Source organism: Elephas maximus, chromosome 16 (genome assembly GCF_024166365.1).
Source record: "Elephas maximus indicus isolate mEleMax1 chromosome 16, mEleMax1 primary haplotype, whole genome shotgun sequence".
Taxonomy (NCBI): domain Eukaryota; kingdom Metazoa; phylum Chordata; class Mammalia; order Proboscidea; family Elephantidae; genus Elephas; species Elephas maximus.
In genome coordinates, this window is record NC_064834.1 from 75,959,459 (window position 1) to 75,975,068 (window position 15,610).

At 44.7% G+C, this 15,610-nt stretch overlaps 1 protein-coding gene across 5 annotated transcripts in view; it reads right to left on the bottom strand.

Annotated features, from left to right (window-relative positions):
* Nucleotides 1-89: 89 nt before the first annotated feature.
* Nucleotides 90-15,610, bottom strand: part of ADAM12 (ADAM metallopeptidase domain 12) — a 381,920-nt gene continuing 366,399 nt past the window's right edge. For 2 of the 5 annotated variants that reach the window (XM_049854704.1, XM_049854707.1), the window contains exons 22-23: nucleotides 7,872-8,002; nucleotides 5,420-5,875 (exon numbers count right to left, since the gene is read on the bottom strand). In XM_049854704.1, the coding sequence (XP_049710661.1) occupies nucleotides 5,689-5,875; nucleotides 7,872-8,002 (318 nt within the window). In that variant the 3' untranslated portion in view covers nucleotides 5,420-5,688. Of the gene's footprint in view, nucleotides 5,388-5,418; nucleotides 5,876-6,951; nucleotides 7,145-7,871; nucleotides 8,003-15,610 lie in introns of those variants that run through there. The other 3 variants (XM_049854705.1, XM_049854708.1, XM_049854706.1) reach the window with 3 other exon arrangements.

Consider the following 15,610-nt stretch of genomic DNA (forward strand, 5'->3'; position numbering starts at 1 on the left):
CAAGTCTTTATACTCGTTGTATACCATTTATTGGATATAATATTCTTAACAATGACTTTTTCAGGTGGCGTTTACCTGTAGAACCCTGATATAAGAAATGTGTACAAAAGTAACAGACTGTAACATAAAAAGGTATGTGGAAAAAAAAAGCAAACCAAAGCATTATAAATGGTTGAAGCACTATAAAATTAATGTGCTGGTTTATGTAGCTGTAAGTTTAATCTGTACTGTGCTAAATAGCCTGTAGCCAAGTTTAAACAGTTATACTTAATAGTTGCCACACACATTCAAGCAACGAGCCTTCCCTCCAGCCTACCAGCTAACCTCAGAGAAGGGAAGAGGGAATTGGTAGCCCTGTGCCACCAGGTGTACTGCCCTGGAATCTTAGAGGATTTGTCTTTCTAATGTGATATATATTCTTTCATTGTCATACTTAAAGTACCTGTTTATAAGCCATGAACATAGATGTCATTCACTTCTTTGTAAAACTAAAACGATCACATGATATTTATTCTTTTGCTTGGCTCTGTTGTTGTTATGTGCCATTAAGTCGGTTCCAACTCATGTTGTTGTGTGCCATCACGTCAATTCTGATTCACATTAAGCCTATGTGACACAGTGAGCCTGTAGGACAGCACAGAATTGCCTCACAGGGTTTTCTAGGCTGTAATCTTTATGGCAGCAGATTGCCTTGGTGGGTTTGAACCACAAACTTTTCGGTTAGCAGCCTAGCACGTAACCATCGTGTCACCAGGGCTCCTTCCTGTTTGGCCCTAAAAGGTGCTAAATTAAGGACAAAAAAAAAAAGTTATCGAGGGAGAACATGTTTTTAGAAAATGTGGACAATCAGGGTGGGTTACAGGGTCTTCAGCCTGGAGGAGCCGAATCACATCAAATTGTGTGTTCCACCTTCTGGCTACCACCGTCCATCACTGACTAAGGGTTTCATACCCAGACTTTCTTTTCCTGGCCTTGTGCATGTGAAACCAGTTCTTGATGGCTGTACCGTAGCTGCCATTGTTGTTCCAAAAGGGAAGGAATATCTTTATGAAAGGCAGGGAAACTGCGCCTTGATATACAGGCAAATGGCTTCTGGAAACATCCTTACGGTGTAGACAAAGTGGGCTTAAAACCCTCCTTAGAGTGTTACCTGTATCACTTTTTTTTTTTTTTTTTTTACCTCCACGATCTGTCATGGAGCTTGGGCCTGTATCACTCTTAATAGGGGTCTCAAATAGGTTTGAAGGAAACAAATATGGGTAGAAACTTTTGAGCGAGTTAAGAGAATTTTGCTATCATAGGTGAGTTAATTTAAGTCCTCAGGAAGGAGGTCACTGGGAGACATGCCTGTGGGAGGGGTTCCACTGAATACAAGGCCCCCATGTCATGGTGCCCCTGCTGCAGGTGGGCTTGGGGTGTCCATGCGTAAACCCACCAGGGTGGCCACACACTGTGGCAGGCCCCACTGTGGCTGACCTGGAGGAGCCCTGAGAGCAGGGCTTTGTCTGGCAGAGACGGGAGAAGCACCACCATTGGGTTTGGCCTGGGAACTGGACGTGTATCTGGATGTTGTTGTTAGTTGCTGTCAATTCCAACTCATGGTGACCACACTGGGTCACCATGATCTGGGCGATAGGGGAAGGCCAATCAGGGTCATAACCTCTGGTTTCCTGTGTCCAACTGTGCTTATGGGCCTGCTGATGTGCCCTTGGGAGGAACTGGGGCAGCCTAGGGCTGGCTTCCAGCATGGGATGGCAGCTGTGGTGGGGGCGGAGAAAACATAGCACCTACCATATCCCTGACCAGCCATTCATAGTGTGTGAAACTCACAGCCCGAGAGTCACCCCTCTGGGCCAGAAGTTGTGGTGGAGGGCCTCTGGGAGAGTCACTTGTGTGTGGCTGAGGCCCTTTGGGAAGCAATGAGGAAGGACCTCCTAGGAGCCCTGGGAGCGGGCAGGTAGACCAAGTGGGTCCTGGCGTCCTGCTTCCAGAGTGCCCAGGGAGCCCTGCACAGCCAAAGTGTTAAAATGAAATAAGTCTCATGAAGTCTGAGTGATTAGGAAGCTCTGGCCCAGCTGCCCAGGTAGCAGCCCTTTTGGTCAACAAGGCCCACTGGCTCAGAGTACTTGGGAAATACCCACTGAGAGGCGGCCGAGGCCCCCAGGGGTTCTCCTCAGCCAGCCCCAGGTCTCTTAGCACCACGGGAGATCACAGGCTCCCAAGAATATCTTTCACACAGACCCAAGTCTGAGCAGTTCTCTTTCGGGGGGCCTTGATGTGACTGCACTGATGCCAGAGAACAACGGCCTAGCGTCTCAGCCTGAGAATTCCTAACAAAGTTAAGGCAGGGCATAAAAGTGTTCCCTCAGAGAGGAGTCGGGAGTATTTATTCTCATGTAGTTTAGTTTGTTGCTTTTGTGGTTTCTGTGACATCATCTCACATGTGTGAGCTGAAAGACCTCTCACTGGGCAGTCTAGCCTCCATGCTCTGACAATGGAAAATGTTATACATTGTTTCCTTGGTTGCTACACGTCCGATTCCATGTGTTGGGAAAGCAAGCAGTTACAAAAAATTTCAGGAGATAAACTTTTTAAATGGAATGCCTAGAAAATCAGTCATCTACCTCCCAGTAAAGCAGGGTCATAGAAAGTCACTAACCTCAGGGTCTCCTGGGTGGCTAGGGCACATTGAAATACTCAATGGTGGCCCCGCAACACTCAAGTCACCTCTATTCCTCATGCCCATAAATCTTGAAAATACGAAGGAGTAGTCAGACGGCCACTGAATATAACCCTGTGATCTTTGCTTCCATCATCTCTGAGGACATAAAACAGAGGACTAGCACCGCCCCCCCAAACCTGGTCATTGGTTCTTTTCCTAAGTTCCACTGAATGAAAGTCATTGCTAAATAGGCTTCATTTGATAAATACTGCATCTTGGAAGTATTATTCCTTTAGTATTAGTATGAGTATTATAAGGGAACATTAGATTTAAATACATTCTTATCCAGAAAGACACTGCATGGCTCGATAAAAGTTAATTAGTACTGTGGAGACAGGAATGTGTCATCAGCCACAGCCCCTACGTGGCCACCGATGACGTGATCACAGCTTTAACTCCCTCAAGGGCACTGGGGTTTTTTTTTTAATATCAAACGGGTCTCTGAAATAGAAGAATAGGAACTACAGTTAAGGGAAAAAGTTCACATCCTCTTACTGGAAATAGTATCTAAGGATCTGGGCATCTATAAAGACAATGCCTATATATATATATACTGTACCATGACAATTCTGTAAACCATTTCAATTGTATCTGCTTTGGCCTTAAATACAGTTACCAAATGTAATACCAGTTACAGTCATCCTATATGTATCTCATCAGCAATGATATTTAACATGGCTTTACATTTTTTAACAAGATTAATAATAAACAGATGCACACACTGTAAAAGAGCTGGAATGTATTAGAGCTGGGTTCCCTTTTGTGTGTGTTTGTGGCATGGGTTTACTCAGTTTATGTATAATCATGAATACTATGTTGCCTAGATACAGTGGGGAACACTGGAGGGGGAAGGGGAAGCTAAATGCAGTATTGTTTTCTGGAAGGAAAACCAAGATTCTTGATACATTTTTCTGTCTGCTTCAAAGAATAGAAAAGCTGTTGAAATGATCCCCAAAGAAGCCTTTATCATAAAACGCCCAGAGTGAATTATGGAACTATTGTCAATTACCCTAGTCACACATGACCCCACTGGAAGACAGAGAGAGGCAGAATGGCATTTTTCTTTAAGTATTTTTGAATTTTTCATGTCATTAGATACAGGCTTCTTAAAAGATCACCTTGTGAAAATGGCTCCCCAGTCAGACATCTGAAGAGTAAAAGGTTGGAGGGACTGCTGCCCAAGCCTGCACTTCATGAATACTTAGAATTAGCAAATTGATTTCCTTAATCACAGTCAGGATGCTCAACAGGTAGGCTGCAAGGGTTTAAAAAATAGATTCTGATTCTATGTTGAAAATATCTTTTAAGGATTCCTGTAGCGAAGCTAGGAACACAAGAGGCCCCAAAGAGAACTTAGTGATAACTCCTGGTTCCTTGTCTAATGCACAATAGTAAGGATAGCAGACAGGCTAGCCCAGTGAATACAGCATTCCATTTGACTGTAGTTTTTGCAAGCATAGGGATTCTGCCTAATTTTTAATAAGTTGAACCCTGCAGTCAAAGGAGATTTTTATCTACTGACTTGATTGACTGGATCTGGTTACAGGTTCACATCTGAAACTAGTTATGGCCCCATGGAAAGCCTCAGCAATCTGTCTGAACCCAGGATCCCTGCATTACAGCTGAGAAGACGAGGTGGTAATTTGCTTAGCTCCAAACAGTACAGGGAGGTGGAGGGTTGCAGAGCTCCAACTAGTACGGGGAGGTGGAGGGTCACAGTACCCGGCAATAGCTTTCTTGTAGCAACACCATTTTCCCAGTCTAAATACTGTGCTGGGGCCAGCACTCTTAAGGCAAGCCAGGAAAAGCTGCCCTTGGTGTTTCCATCGAGTAAAACCTGGAGCAGGACCACGAACCTCTTCCTTGCCTGCTCTCCAAACGTGTTCCTGCCTGGCCTCCTTGTTCCAGTTTCTGTCCTGGTGTGGTCACACCCTAAAATTCCTGTCTGCAACCCAGGTTCTCTAGAGTATTCTGGCCAGAAACCAGACCCTTTGCTGGTGCCTGGAGCTTCAAGGTGTGGCCCCTTGGGGGCCTGCCTGCCAGCCAGCCATGAAGGGGCCTCCCTGAAAGCCAAGCACACCTCGGGACTGGAGCCCCCAGGCTCTGGCCTGAAATGGGCGGGGGGAGGGGGGGTGGGTTCCAGAACATCACTCAAGGTTCCATCGGGGGGCCTCGAGCTGGGTCTGGTACCAGAATCCCTGCCATGGGTCATTGTGGAACTGTTAGTATTGGCTTTCCAATAAAGACTCAGGAACTAAGCATCCTGTCCAGAGTCCCATGATGTGGGGTATTTCAAGTTCACTAAAATATTAAAAGCACAAAGCCTCCCTTCCATGGAAAACTCAATGGTGGTGTAAAGATGCCTGCCACAGCGCACTGCACTGCAGTAAACATTCAGCATAAATTAATAATTTACAAGTACCTGAGCAAGAATACAGAGCACCATAGCACAGCACCGACGGCAGTAGCTCAAAGTCCTTAAAATAATGGTGTTTTAAACATTAAAAATCCTAAGAGTTGGTACAAAAAAAATAGTTCCAACCGGAGTTGAAAGATAGTGCAAACTTCTGTCTTCACTGTTGGAGAAAGAGATTGGCTTGCTTCTCACTTCATGTAGGTGGCGTGGGCAGGTCTGGGCACTTGATGTGGAAGTTTAGGAGCAGGTCTGAGTCAACCACCAAGAGAGGAGAAAACAAAATTGCAGTTAGGGGCCTTAAAGCAAAGCCTGTAAGTAAAGAGGGCTGTAGCTGGGATGGCTCCACTGGCTGGAGACTGAGCCTACTGTTGGCAGAGTTAGCCAGGTCCCCTGACTCGGGTGCAGGTCACATGCAGGACCATGCTCAAGGCTGTTGACAGTTTATGACAGACAGAGCACTACTGTTGCTCGGTACTGTCAAGTTGATCCTGAGCCAGTGACCCGTGTGATGGAGGAGAACTGCCCCACAGGGTTTTTTAGGCTGCAATCTTTATGGAAGCAGGTCACCAGGTCTTTCTCCCGCAGAGCCGCTGGACGGGTTAGAGCCGCCAAGCTTTCGGTTAGCAACCAAGTGCTTAACCATTTTGCCACCAGGGCTAGAGGTGCCCAGGGAGAAGCTCCCCCTTCCATGCCACATTTGCTTCAAAGCAGAGCTGTCCAGTAGAACAATGGTGCAGCTGTGGGTGGGGGTCAAATATGTAAAATTTTCTAGTAGCCACGAGAGATAAGTAAAAAAAAAAAAAAAAAGGTGAAATGAATTTTCAAAGTACATCTCATTTAACCCAATATATCCCAAGTACTATCATTTCGACATGCAATCAATATAAAAATTATTAATGAGGTAATTGACATTTCTTTGGTACCAAGACTTTGAAATCTAGTGTTTTTACCCTTACGGCACATCTGGACGCCACTGCACTGGGCAGCACCCCTCCAGAGGACGGGGAGCTGGGCTGGGCACACGGAATCCCTCAATGAGTGGATGCACAGAGCCCTCTCCTCCCTGGCAGGACAGGACAAAATTGCTCTGTGCTGGAGCCAGCGACTAGCACAGGCGGGGACAGGGGGCAAAGGAAAGGGAGCTCCCCCAACTTCTCGTAAAGCAGTGTTTTTTCTTCAGATAGAACAAGGAAAGAACACCCAGATCACCATGCAAACCACAACGAAATAATTCGGATGCTCTGCAGTCCTCCTGCATCCGTGCAGCTGGGAGTTAAACCAGTACCCCGACCCTCTGACCTGCTTTATCTGTGAGATTTATTAGGCAGCGGTCTCTGTTACAGGCCAGACATTCTTCCCAAGCACCGTAATGAAATCACTAAGTGTGCCTTCCCCTTCAGAGACGCTGAATCATGGAACCCAGAGCCTTGCCAACACAGTACCTTTTGGCTCTTCTGAGCTCATGAGGCAAGCTTCCTGCCAAGGCTGAGGGATTAACCCATCTGTGTGCTGGTAAATGTTTAAGAACCCGCTGATTTGTACCGTGCGCTGATTTCCATGGCATAGACAGATACTCCACCATGGCTGAGGGGTCACTGAATGCAGAAGAGAGATGTGGCGGCCACCATTCTATAGTCTTTCTGTCATCCAGATACATAGGACCTCAGGAGCACAGATCATAGTAAAATGCAGTTGAAACATTACGAAATGATGGGTTTGAGCTTTGAGTCTTTTTTTTTTTTTTACCTTTGCTTTAATATAATTTATATAAATGTAAGTTTATAAAGCTTTAATCTTTAATAGCGGCTGAGTTTAACAACTGGCTGGCAAAATTTAACAGCTTTTGAAAACCAGTGTGAGCTGGCTCTAGCACACCGCTGGGTTAACTCCATAAGTTAGGGTTCGAGGCTATGCCTTCTGGGCTCTCCTGGGGAAGTGCAGGAGTGGTCCACAGCAGGAGGAGAATCTTCAGAGGTGTTTCCTTTTGTCACTTGTATAGGGAAGACCTGGGTGCCATAAATGGTCACATGCTCCATTACTAGCTGAAAGGCTGCTGGTTCCAACCACCAGAAGCATCTTGGAAGATAGGTGATCTGCTTCTGAAGGGTCACAGCCTTGAACCCTATGGAGCAGTTCTAGGCTGCACTCATGGGGTCGCCATGAGTTGGAATCAACTTGAAGGTAACTAACACTACCACCACCTAGGGAAGCTCCCCGTTAGACCAAGTCTCCTACTCCCACCAGCTTCCGCAGCCTCACTCATCATCCCCTTGACCCCACCCCACCTAATCTGCTAGGACCCCAGGGATCGCGCAGAGCCCATTAGGCCTATGTGAAGTTCTTGGAGGTAGGTGTTTGGCCTCCTAATATCACACTATTTGGTAACTCACTGCCTGGCTTCTTTGGGGGAATGGCCAGGACCAGATCAACAGCCACAGCTCTCTGGGGTATATGGCCTAATCCTACCTCATTGTGATTTGCTCTCTTAGGTGCACGTGGGCTATCGCTGAGAGCTATGCGGTGATACCAGTGGCTGTGAGCTCGTGACGGCTTCCTGGTTGTTTTCAGATCTGTCCTTGTACCTGCTTTATACTCTCCTCTGTGAGGGGGGTTGTGGGGAGCATAGCTAAGGACTCCCATGTGTAGCATGATTTGAAAAGCATGGGTTGGTCCAGCTGCCCTGTAACAGTCCAGGGGGCAAGGAAGAGGTGCATGCAGCCCAATTATACCAACCTGAGAGGAGCCAGGCGGAGCCCGGATTCTGGCTGTCCTAGGGTCCTCCCAGAGGTACTGGTGAGCCGAGTCGTCCTGCTCAAGGGATCTGCTGGCAAAGGCTTCTGAGGAGGATTTGGCTTCCGCGTTTCCTGCAGTAAACCATAAGACAATGAATGATCACTGGTCCCTGAACTGCAACAAGACATGGGCCTCAGAGCCCTGGACAGCAGTGGATGGTGAATTGCTATGCAGCAGACTTCTATTTCCTGAGTAAATGTCCTGATAAAGTCCTCTCCCTATGCAGTGGACGCAGGGCCCTTGTGTTTAAACACAGTTCCTCTGGGTGTTTCCCAACCAGTGCATGCCACAGTATGTAAATTTCCCTGTGCCCTTAAGGCCTAATGTGAGAAGCAGATGAATATTGTTTCTTACATCACACTCATTTCTTCAACTTTTCCAGAATCACTGTAACAGAACTGTTAGATCATGTATTGAGTAGGATGTCTCTGTACACGCGGGGTTACCATGAGTTGGAATTGACTCAAAGGTTTACAAAAAACAACCTGGCTCCCTGGGGAAACCCCTACCCATATCCAGGTGGAGTTGACCCAGATGGCTCAATAAAATACACTGGAATTCTTCAATGAAAGCGCTTTCTAATAATTCAAACAACCGCTGACACAAGGTGCTGTATACTCTACAGGAAAAGAACAGGGAGGTACCGCCTTCACCACAGGCCAGTGTAGAACGGGGGCAGGGTGTTATTCAACTGGGATTTCTATCCAAACACTTGGCGGTTTGTGCCAGTCACTCGATCTCTCTGGACCTCAATTTCCTCTCCATAAAATGGGGGAAAAACAATACCTATCTCGTAGAGTTGTTAACAGGATTAAACAGGATAATGCATAGGAAGCCCCCAGTGTATCAATAACAATTACCAATACTGGACCTCCCAGCATATCAATAACAATTACACAAAGAAGAAAGAACAGGGCATCAGGATTGGAGGAAGCCTCATTAACAACCTGCATTATGCAGATGATACAACCTTGCCTGCTGAAAGTGAAAAAGACTTGAAGCACTTGCTAATGAAGGTCAAAGACCACAGCCTTCAGTATAGATTGCACCTCAACATAAAGAAAACAAAAATCCTTACAACTGGACCAATGAGCAACATCACGATAAATGGAGAAAAGGTTGAAGCTGTCAAGGATTTCATTTTACTTGGATCCAGAATCAACAGCCATGGAAGCAGCAGTCAAGAAATCAAAAGACACATTGCACTGGGAAATCTGCAAAAGACCTCTTGAAAGTGTTGAAAGACAATGATGCCACCTTGAAGACTAAGGTGCGCCTGACCCAAGCCATGGTGTTTTTAATTGCCTCACACGCATGGGAAAGCTGGATGATGAATAAAGAAAACTGAAGAAGAATTGACGCCTTTCAGTTGTGGTATTGGCGAAGAATACTGAACATACCATGGACTGCCAAAAGAACGAACAAATCTGTCTTGGAAGAAGTACAGCCAGAATGTTCCTTGGAAACAAGGACTGTGAGACTATGTCTCACATACTTTGGACATGTTATCAGGAGAGATCAATCCCTGGAGAAGGACATCATGCTTAGTAAAGTAGAGGGCCAGCAAAAAAGAGGAAGACCCTCAACGAGATGGACTGGCACGATGGCTGCAACAAAGGGCTCAAGCATAACAACAATTGTGAGGATGGCACAGGACCGGGCAGTGTTTTGTCCTGTTGTACACAGGGTCACTATGAGTCGGAACCGACTCGATGGCACCTAATAACAACAGACATTATCATCAGAGTACCCTCATGCCACAAATTTTTAAATGCTTAAAAGCAGTATAACAGTAAAACCAGCCACCACTTATTTTCATGGCCGTCTGCCTTGGCTACACATGAGTGGAAGATCACTGGAGCTGCGTTGGAAAGCCAGTGAGTGTTGGGCAGAGCTATGGGTTCCTTGGAGCCTAGAGGCACTCATCATGTACAGGTTTGCAGGATCCTCAAGGGGAACAGGGCATCGATCTAATTGATTGTCCTGGCACTCAGTATTCCATATATTCAGCAAGACTCAGATGATTCGAAAACGTTTGAGTTAACTTTCTCATACCACTGGCCCCACTAACATTGTATTTGCTCAGCAACTGGAGCTCAGTTGAAGGAATGCAAGAATCTAATCACCACTGCAGATATCTTTGTAGAGCAAAGGAAACTACCACAAAAGTTTGTAAACAACAGCTGTATGGAAACAAGCCAAGTTGGAACAGTGGGCACACAGAGACAGGAACGAGCCCTGAACCAGGAAAAATTTGGAAGTTATGTTTCTCCGCGAGGTCTCATGAAAGGAAACATTAACAAGCTTTAGAATATAAAGCAAACTCCTCAACTAGGAATAACATGTTGCTGAGAGCAGGGAGAGCAGGGGCGCTGAAGTCCGGCTGTTTGTGTTTTCAGCCTGGCTCTGCACATCCCAGCTCTGTGTGAACACATGCAAATTCTTTTACCTCTTTGAGTTAGTTTCCTCATTAGCAGAAACCAAAAACCTGCTGCCACCTAGTCGATTCCGACTCAGAGTGACCCTACAGGACAGAGAAGAACTGCCCCATAGGGTTTCCAAAGAGCGGCTGATGGATTCGAACTGCTGGCCTTTTGATTAGCAGCCAAACTCTTAACCACTGTGCCGTAATGGTCCGTCCCCTCATGGGGCTGATGAGAGGATTAAGTAAGATATTACCTGTGAGGCTTTTAGCAAGGGGCAGGCACATAGTTAACAATGAGTAAACGTAGTGCTGCTGCTATACCACAACTATTATTGATGGGGTGGAATTAGCATCTTAAAAGCGCCATAACCCTACAAACAAACTTAGGTAATAAACTAAGGCAATAAATCGAGCTTCATTTCCTAGAAGGTAGCAGAAAACCATGCCCAGGATGTTAGTATTTGGTGTAAAAATGAATGCGTGCGCCCATAAAATTCAAAGACTTTGGGGATTAAATAATTCAACAAAACTAGTATCTAGTCTTGCCAATAAAGATAATGTCGAGTTTTTACTGCAATGCTGGAGAGAAAGTGAGAGATGTGTTACAATACGTCACGACATACTGGCATTTATCACGGAAACTCAGGAGATAATTAGGTTGGCTATCATACTGGTTGGAAACCCTGGTGGCGTAGTGGTTAAGTGCTACAGCTGCTAACCAAAGGGTCGGCAGTTCAAATCCACCAGGTGCTCCTTGGAAACTCTATCGGGCGTTCTACTCCATCCTGTAGGGTCGCTATAAGTCGGAATTGACTCGATGGCACTGGGTTATCATACTGGTTTGTCTGGGACATTCCCAATCATACTGGTTTGTCTGGGACATTCCCAATTTATGCTTATAGTCCTGTTTAATTATTCATTACACCTTCCCAGAAGTGCCCTGGTTTAGAGGGTGAATAATATGGTCATTGTAGGGATGAAAACCCAAACATCTGAGACGTGGATTGAAAGTTCTGACCTCAGGCCCTGGGATGCGCATCCACGTGCTTCCATACGGCATGCTCAGGACGTGGTGTGGGTGGAGACGTGGAACGGGTTCCATGTACAATCGCTGCCTGGTTAAGACGCCAGCTTCCTACCAGCCTCGCGGGACAGAGGGATGGTGCAACAGTGGAGGTGTCTTAAGAAGATGCAGCCTTACTTCACAGAGAAGTGGAACCTGGGAAGTATTGCTGAGAAGCATCCAGGTCTGTGCTTGGAGGAAGGAAAGGAATGTCCACATTCCCTGTAGGCACTGCTTTTCGGGAGGCAAAACCTGGCCTGGGCTTTCCCAAGGAAGCTCAGCCTGGCCACAGAGAATCATCCAAAAGAAGCTGAGCAACGACTCCGGGCTAGGCCGCTCACACTGGGCAAACATGGATTTCAGGAATTCAGACCCCACTTCCTCTCCCCTCTCAACTTCTTCTAGATATTGGAGATGAATCCAAGTAGGCTACTACATAGGATTGTTCCATTCATCCATTTTCTGTTAATATTCTAACCACTGCCACATATTTCAAAAATTCTAGAGGTTTAAAAATAAATCAAAACAATTTAAATCTAATCCTCTGCCTTGACCATCACTGTAAAGAATTCTCAACTGTTATCAACTTCCACAGGATAAGCAAGAGTAAACAGTCCTGCTTATCCAGGGAGATCACTGCAGGGAGACTGGGTGTCCCCAGGGGAGAATGCCAGAGATGCCCCAGACCCCAGGCAGGGGCAGCACAGCCATCATTACTGTAAATACTTGGCCTGTCTCTGGCCTGTGAAGAACACATGCTTAAAGATAACATGAAGGGCAGCTGGCTCAGAGGGAAAAGCCTGAAAAACAATTCCTTTACTCAGAAAAAGAGTCTAGACAAATCTGCTCTCCTAAAAGAAAACTGTATAGCTGTAAGATGTCTTTGACCCTTTCTTTCTGAAACTGCCCCAAAAGAAAACGTACAACAAAGAACAAAACTCCATTTTGAGAAAAACAGGGAAAATGGATAACCGTCAACTAATGCACGTGAAAGGGAGAGAAAGTGGAGCAGGTCAGGGGTAAGAAGGATGCCAGCCATGCTGCCTGACAGCATACTGATGGGAGAGCCACGGCCTTTGTTTGGGACAGGAGTGGGAAGACCGCATGACATGTCAGGACAGAACGAGAAGAGGGTACACCAGCCATCCCTGCCAGCCTGGAGTGGGTGGGGGATGGAGGACTCAATCAGGGAAGGCTAGACCACTGTCGTCACTCAAACCCTCTGTCCTGGGTGCCAGTGTTAGCACACGGCGCAGAGCTTGGGGGCACGGACCTGGCCTTTCCCCAACTGTCCTGCTACTAGTTTTCTAGGAAGAACTCCCCTTCTTTAAAGAATTTAGACACAGTAAATAACAATACTGAAAAGGAAGGGAACGTGATAGACAAAAGGCAAACTAAGGACCCACCCCTCAAATATGTACAAATAAGGAAATGAAAAGTGAGCTGATAAAACTCAAGAGAAAAGAGGAAGAAAAAAATCAATCATAAAATCCGAGGACCAAGACAGCACTGAACAGTCAGGCTATGAGGCTCCCAATTGAAAGAGATGAGAAAAAGGCTCAAATGGGTTAGACAGTAAATGATAAAGACAGGTGTCATGGACTGAATTATGTTCCCCCAAAAATGTGTGTATCAATTTGGTTGGGCCATGATTCCCAGTATTGTGTGGTTGTCTTCCATTTTGTGATTGTAATTTTATGTTAAGAGGATTAGGGTGGGGTTGTAACACCACCCTTATTCAGGTCACCTCCCTGGCCATGTTATCAGGAATGATCAGTCCCTGAAGGACATAATGCTTGGTAAAGTACAAGGTCAGTGAAACAGAGGAAGATCCTCAAGGAGATGATTGGCACAGTAGCTACAACAATGGGTTCAAATACATAAACGATTGTGAGAATGGTGCAGGACTGGGCAGCATTTCTGTCTGTGCATAGGTAGGGTCGTTATGAGTTGGAACTGACCTGATGGCACCTAACAGCAACAAGAGCTCTTCTTAAGGTATTAAAACAGTGGACTTCAGCTAACCAGGAGGACAATGAACATGTAGCCAAAAGAATTGTCAGTGAGTGCTGAATACTTCTAAATGTAGATCTAAGGCTAAAAAAAGAAAAAAGAAAAAAAAATTGTGGGAATTATGGCACGAGAATGAAAATGTTATTAACCAAAGTTGGGAAGTAGGTCTTCCACTTCCAGAAATATGGCAGACTTGGTTATTCCGACCTAACTTCTAACAATAACTAAAATTTTTGGATAAGATATACTTTAAACTTTTTCTTATATGCATAAAAGAGCTACAAGTTAGTAAAATATCAAGCCAAAATTGAAGGGCAACAGCTCAGAGTAGTAGTAGTATACTGAAGCTGAAGACATTTGCCCAATTGAAGACACCTGAATTTTCACTGTGATACTCTTTCTAGAGTGAGGGATACAGGAATCAAAGTTCAGGTCAAATCCCCAAGTTTAACAGCAGACTCAGGAGCCATGGTACAGCAGTGGTTAAAGCACTTGGCTGCCATCCAAAAGGTTGGTGGTTCGAACCCACCAGTGGCTGCTTGGGAGAAAGGTGTGGCAGTCTGCTTTTGTAAAGGTTATAGCTTTGGAAACCCTGTGGGGCAGTTCTGCTTTGTCCTACAGGGTCACTGTGAGTTGCAATCGACTGGATGGCACCTAACAAGAACCAACAACATTCTCTTCCTGGCCTCTCCCCAGTAAAGCTGAGCTCTCTGCAAAGGACTATACCTGCAGGATAAGAATGTTCTAGAAGTAAATGCAGCCCTATTCCTCGGGTACTGGAAGGAGAGTTCCCTGGTTGCCGAGCAGACCAATGTAGGAAACTGCCCTCCATCCTGAGGACTTGAAGCTGAAATGACATCATCTGGATGGTTCAATCAACCCCAGGCCATTTAAAGGGGTCCCAAACCAGCACTGTCGCAGGGCACCTGGCAGAACCAAAAACTTATCTTCTCTGGAAGAGAAGGCCTCAAAGAATTCACACAGGTAATTTTCCAGAAAAAAATGTGCAGCTCACAGCACAAAACAACCAGGTACACAAAGAAGCAGGGAATCAGGAGTGAGAAGTACACACGTCAGCAGAAACATACCCAAAGCTCCAGACTTTGCAATTATTGGAACACATTTTCTGACTGTTTAAAGAAAAAACAAGCTAGCATATTTGAAAAAGAACCAGAGAACTTCTAGAAACAAAAAATGAATGTGAAACACAGTTGCATGTAAGAACAAACTGGATGAAGCAAAGTATAATTTGATACCATTTATGTGGCCTGAAAAACACAAGGAACTATATATTATTCTTGCATACAAAACTATGTAAGAATATCTGAAGGGTTTTATTAAAAATAACCACCAAATTTATGATAGTGATTGTACCTGGAGGGAGAGTTAGTTTTTCCCTTTTTTCTTGGTTTTTAAACAAGAATGTACACATATTATATATCTGAAATTTAAGTAGGTATGTACTTAGAGAAACAGAGATGGCAATGGCCGTTTCTGGGTAGTATAAATGTGGGTGAATTTTATATTCTTTTTACGTTTTTGTATTTTAAATATTTTAAAATTAAAAACAATTTTAATCTTTGGGCCAAAGAAAATAAAAACTGTAGACTGCTTTTTAAATATAGATATTGAAACCATTATAAATCTGAATCAATGAGCATATGCAAAGCTGTATTTAGAGGGCTATTCCTAGGCTTAAATGCTTATATTAATAAGCAATAAAGTATGAATAAAAATAAAGATAAAAAGTAAAAAGTCAGAGAAAATAAACCTAATGAAAGAAGGGAAATAGTAAAGATAAAAGCAGAAAATAATAACTTAGGAAAATAGTAGAAAAGATAATTTTTATCAAACAGTCATGTACAGACACTTTCTAATAACAGATCATCAATTATCACGGTCCAGTGAGGCAGGTATTATATTCTTACTTTATGGGGGGAGAATAAAGTAACGTTTCCAAGTTCTAATGGTAATAAATGGAAGATCGTATATAAAAACTCAAGCCAAGTTTTTGGGGGTGGGGCAGAGTTGAAAATAGGACAAGTCAGTACACAAGGGTCGTCGGTGGTGTTGAGGAATACTAGCTGGTCATCTAGAAAAAGTAAAATTAGATCCCATGTCATTCTATACACGAAAATAAACAGCAGATCAAGTATTTAAGTGTGAAAAATGATCATG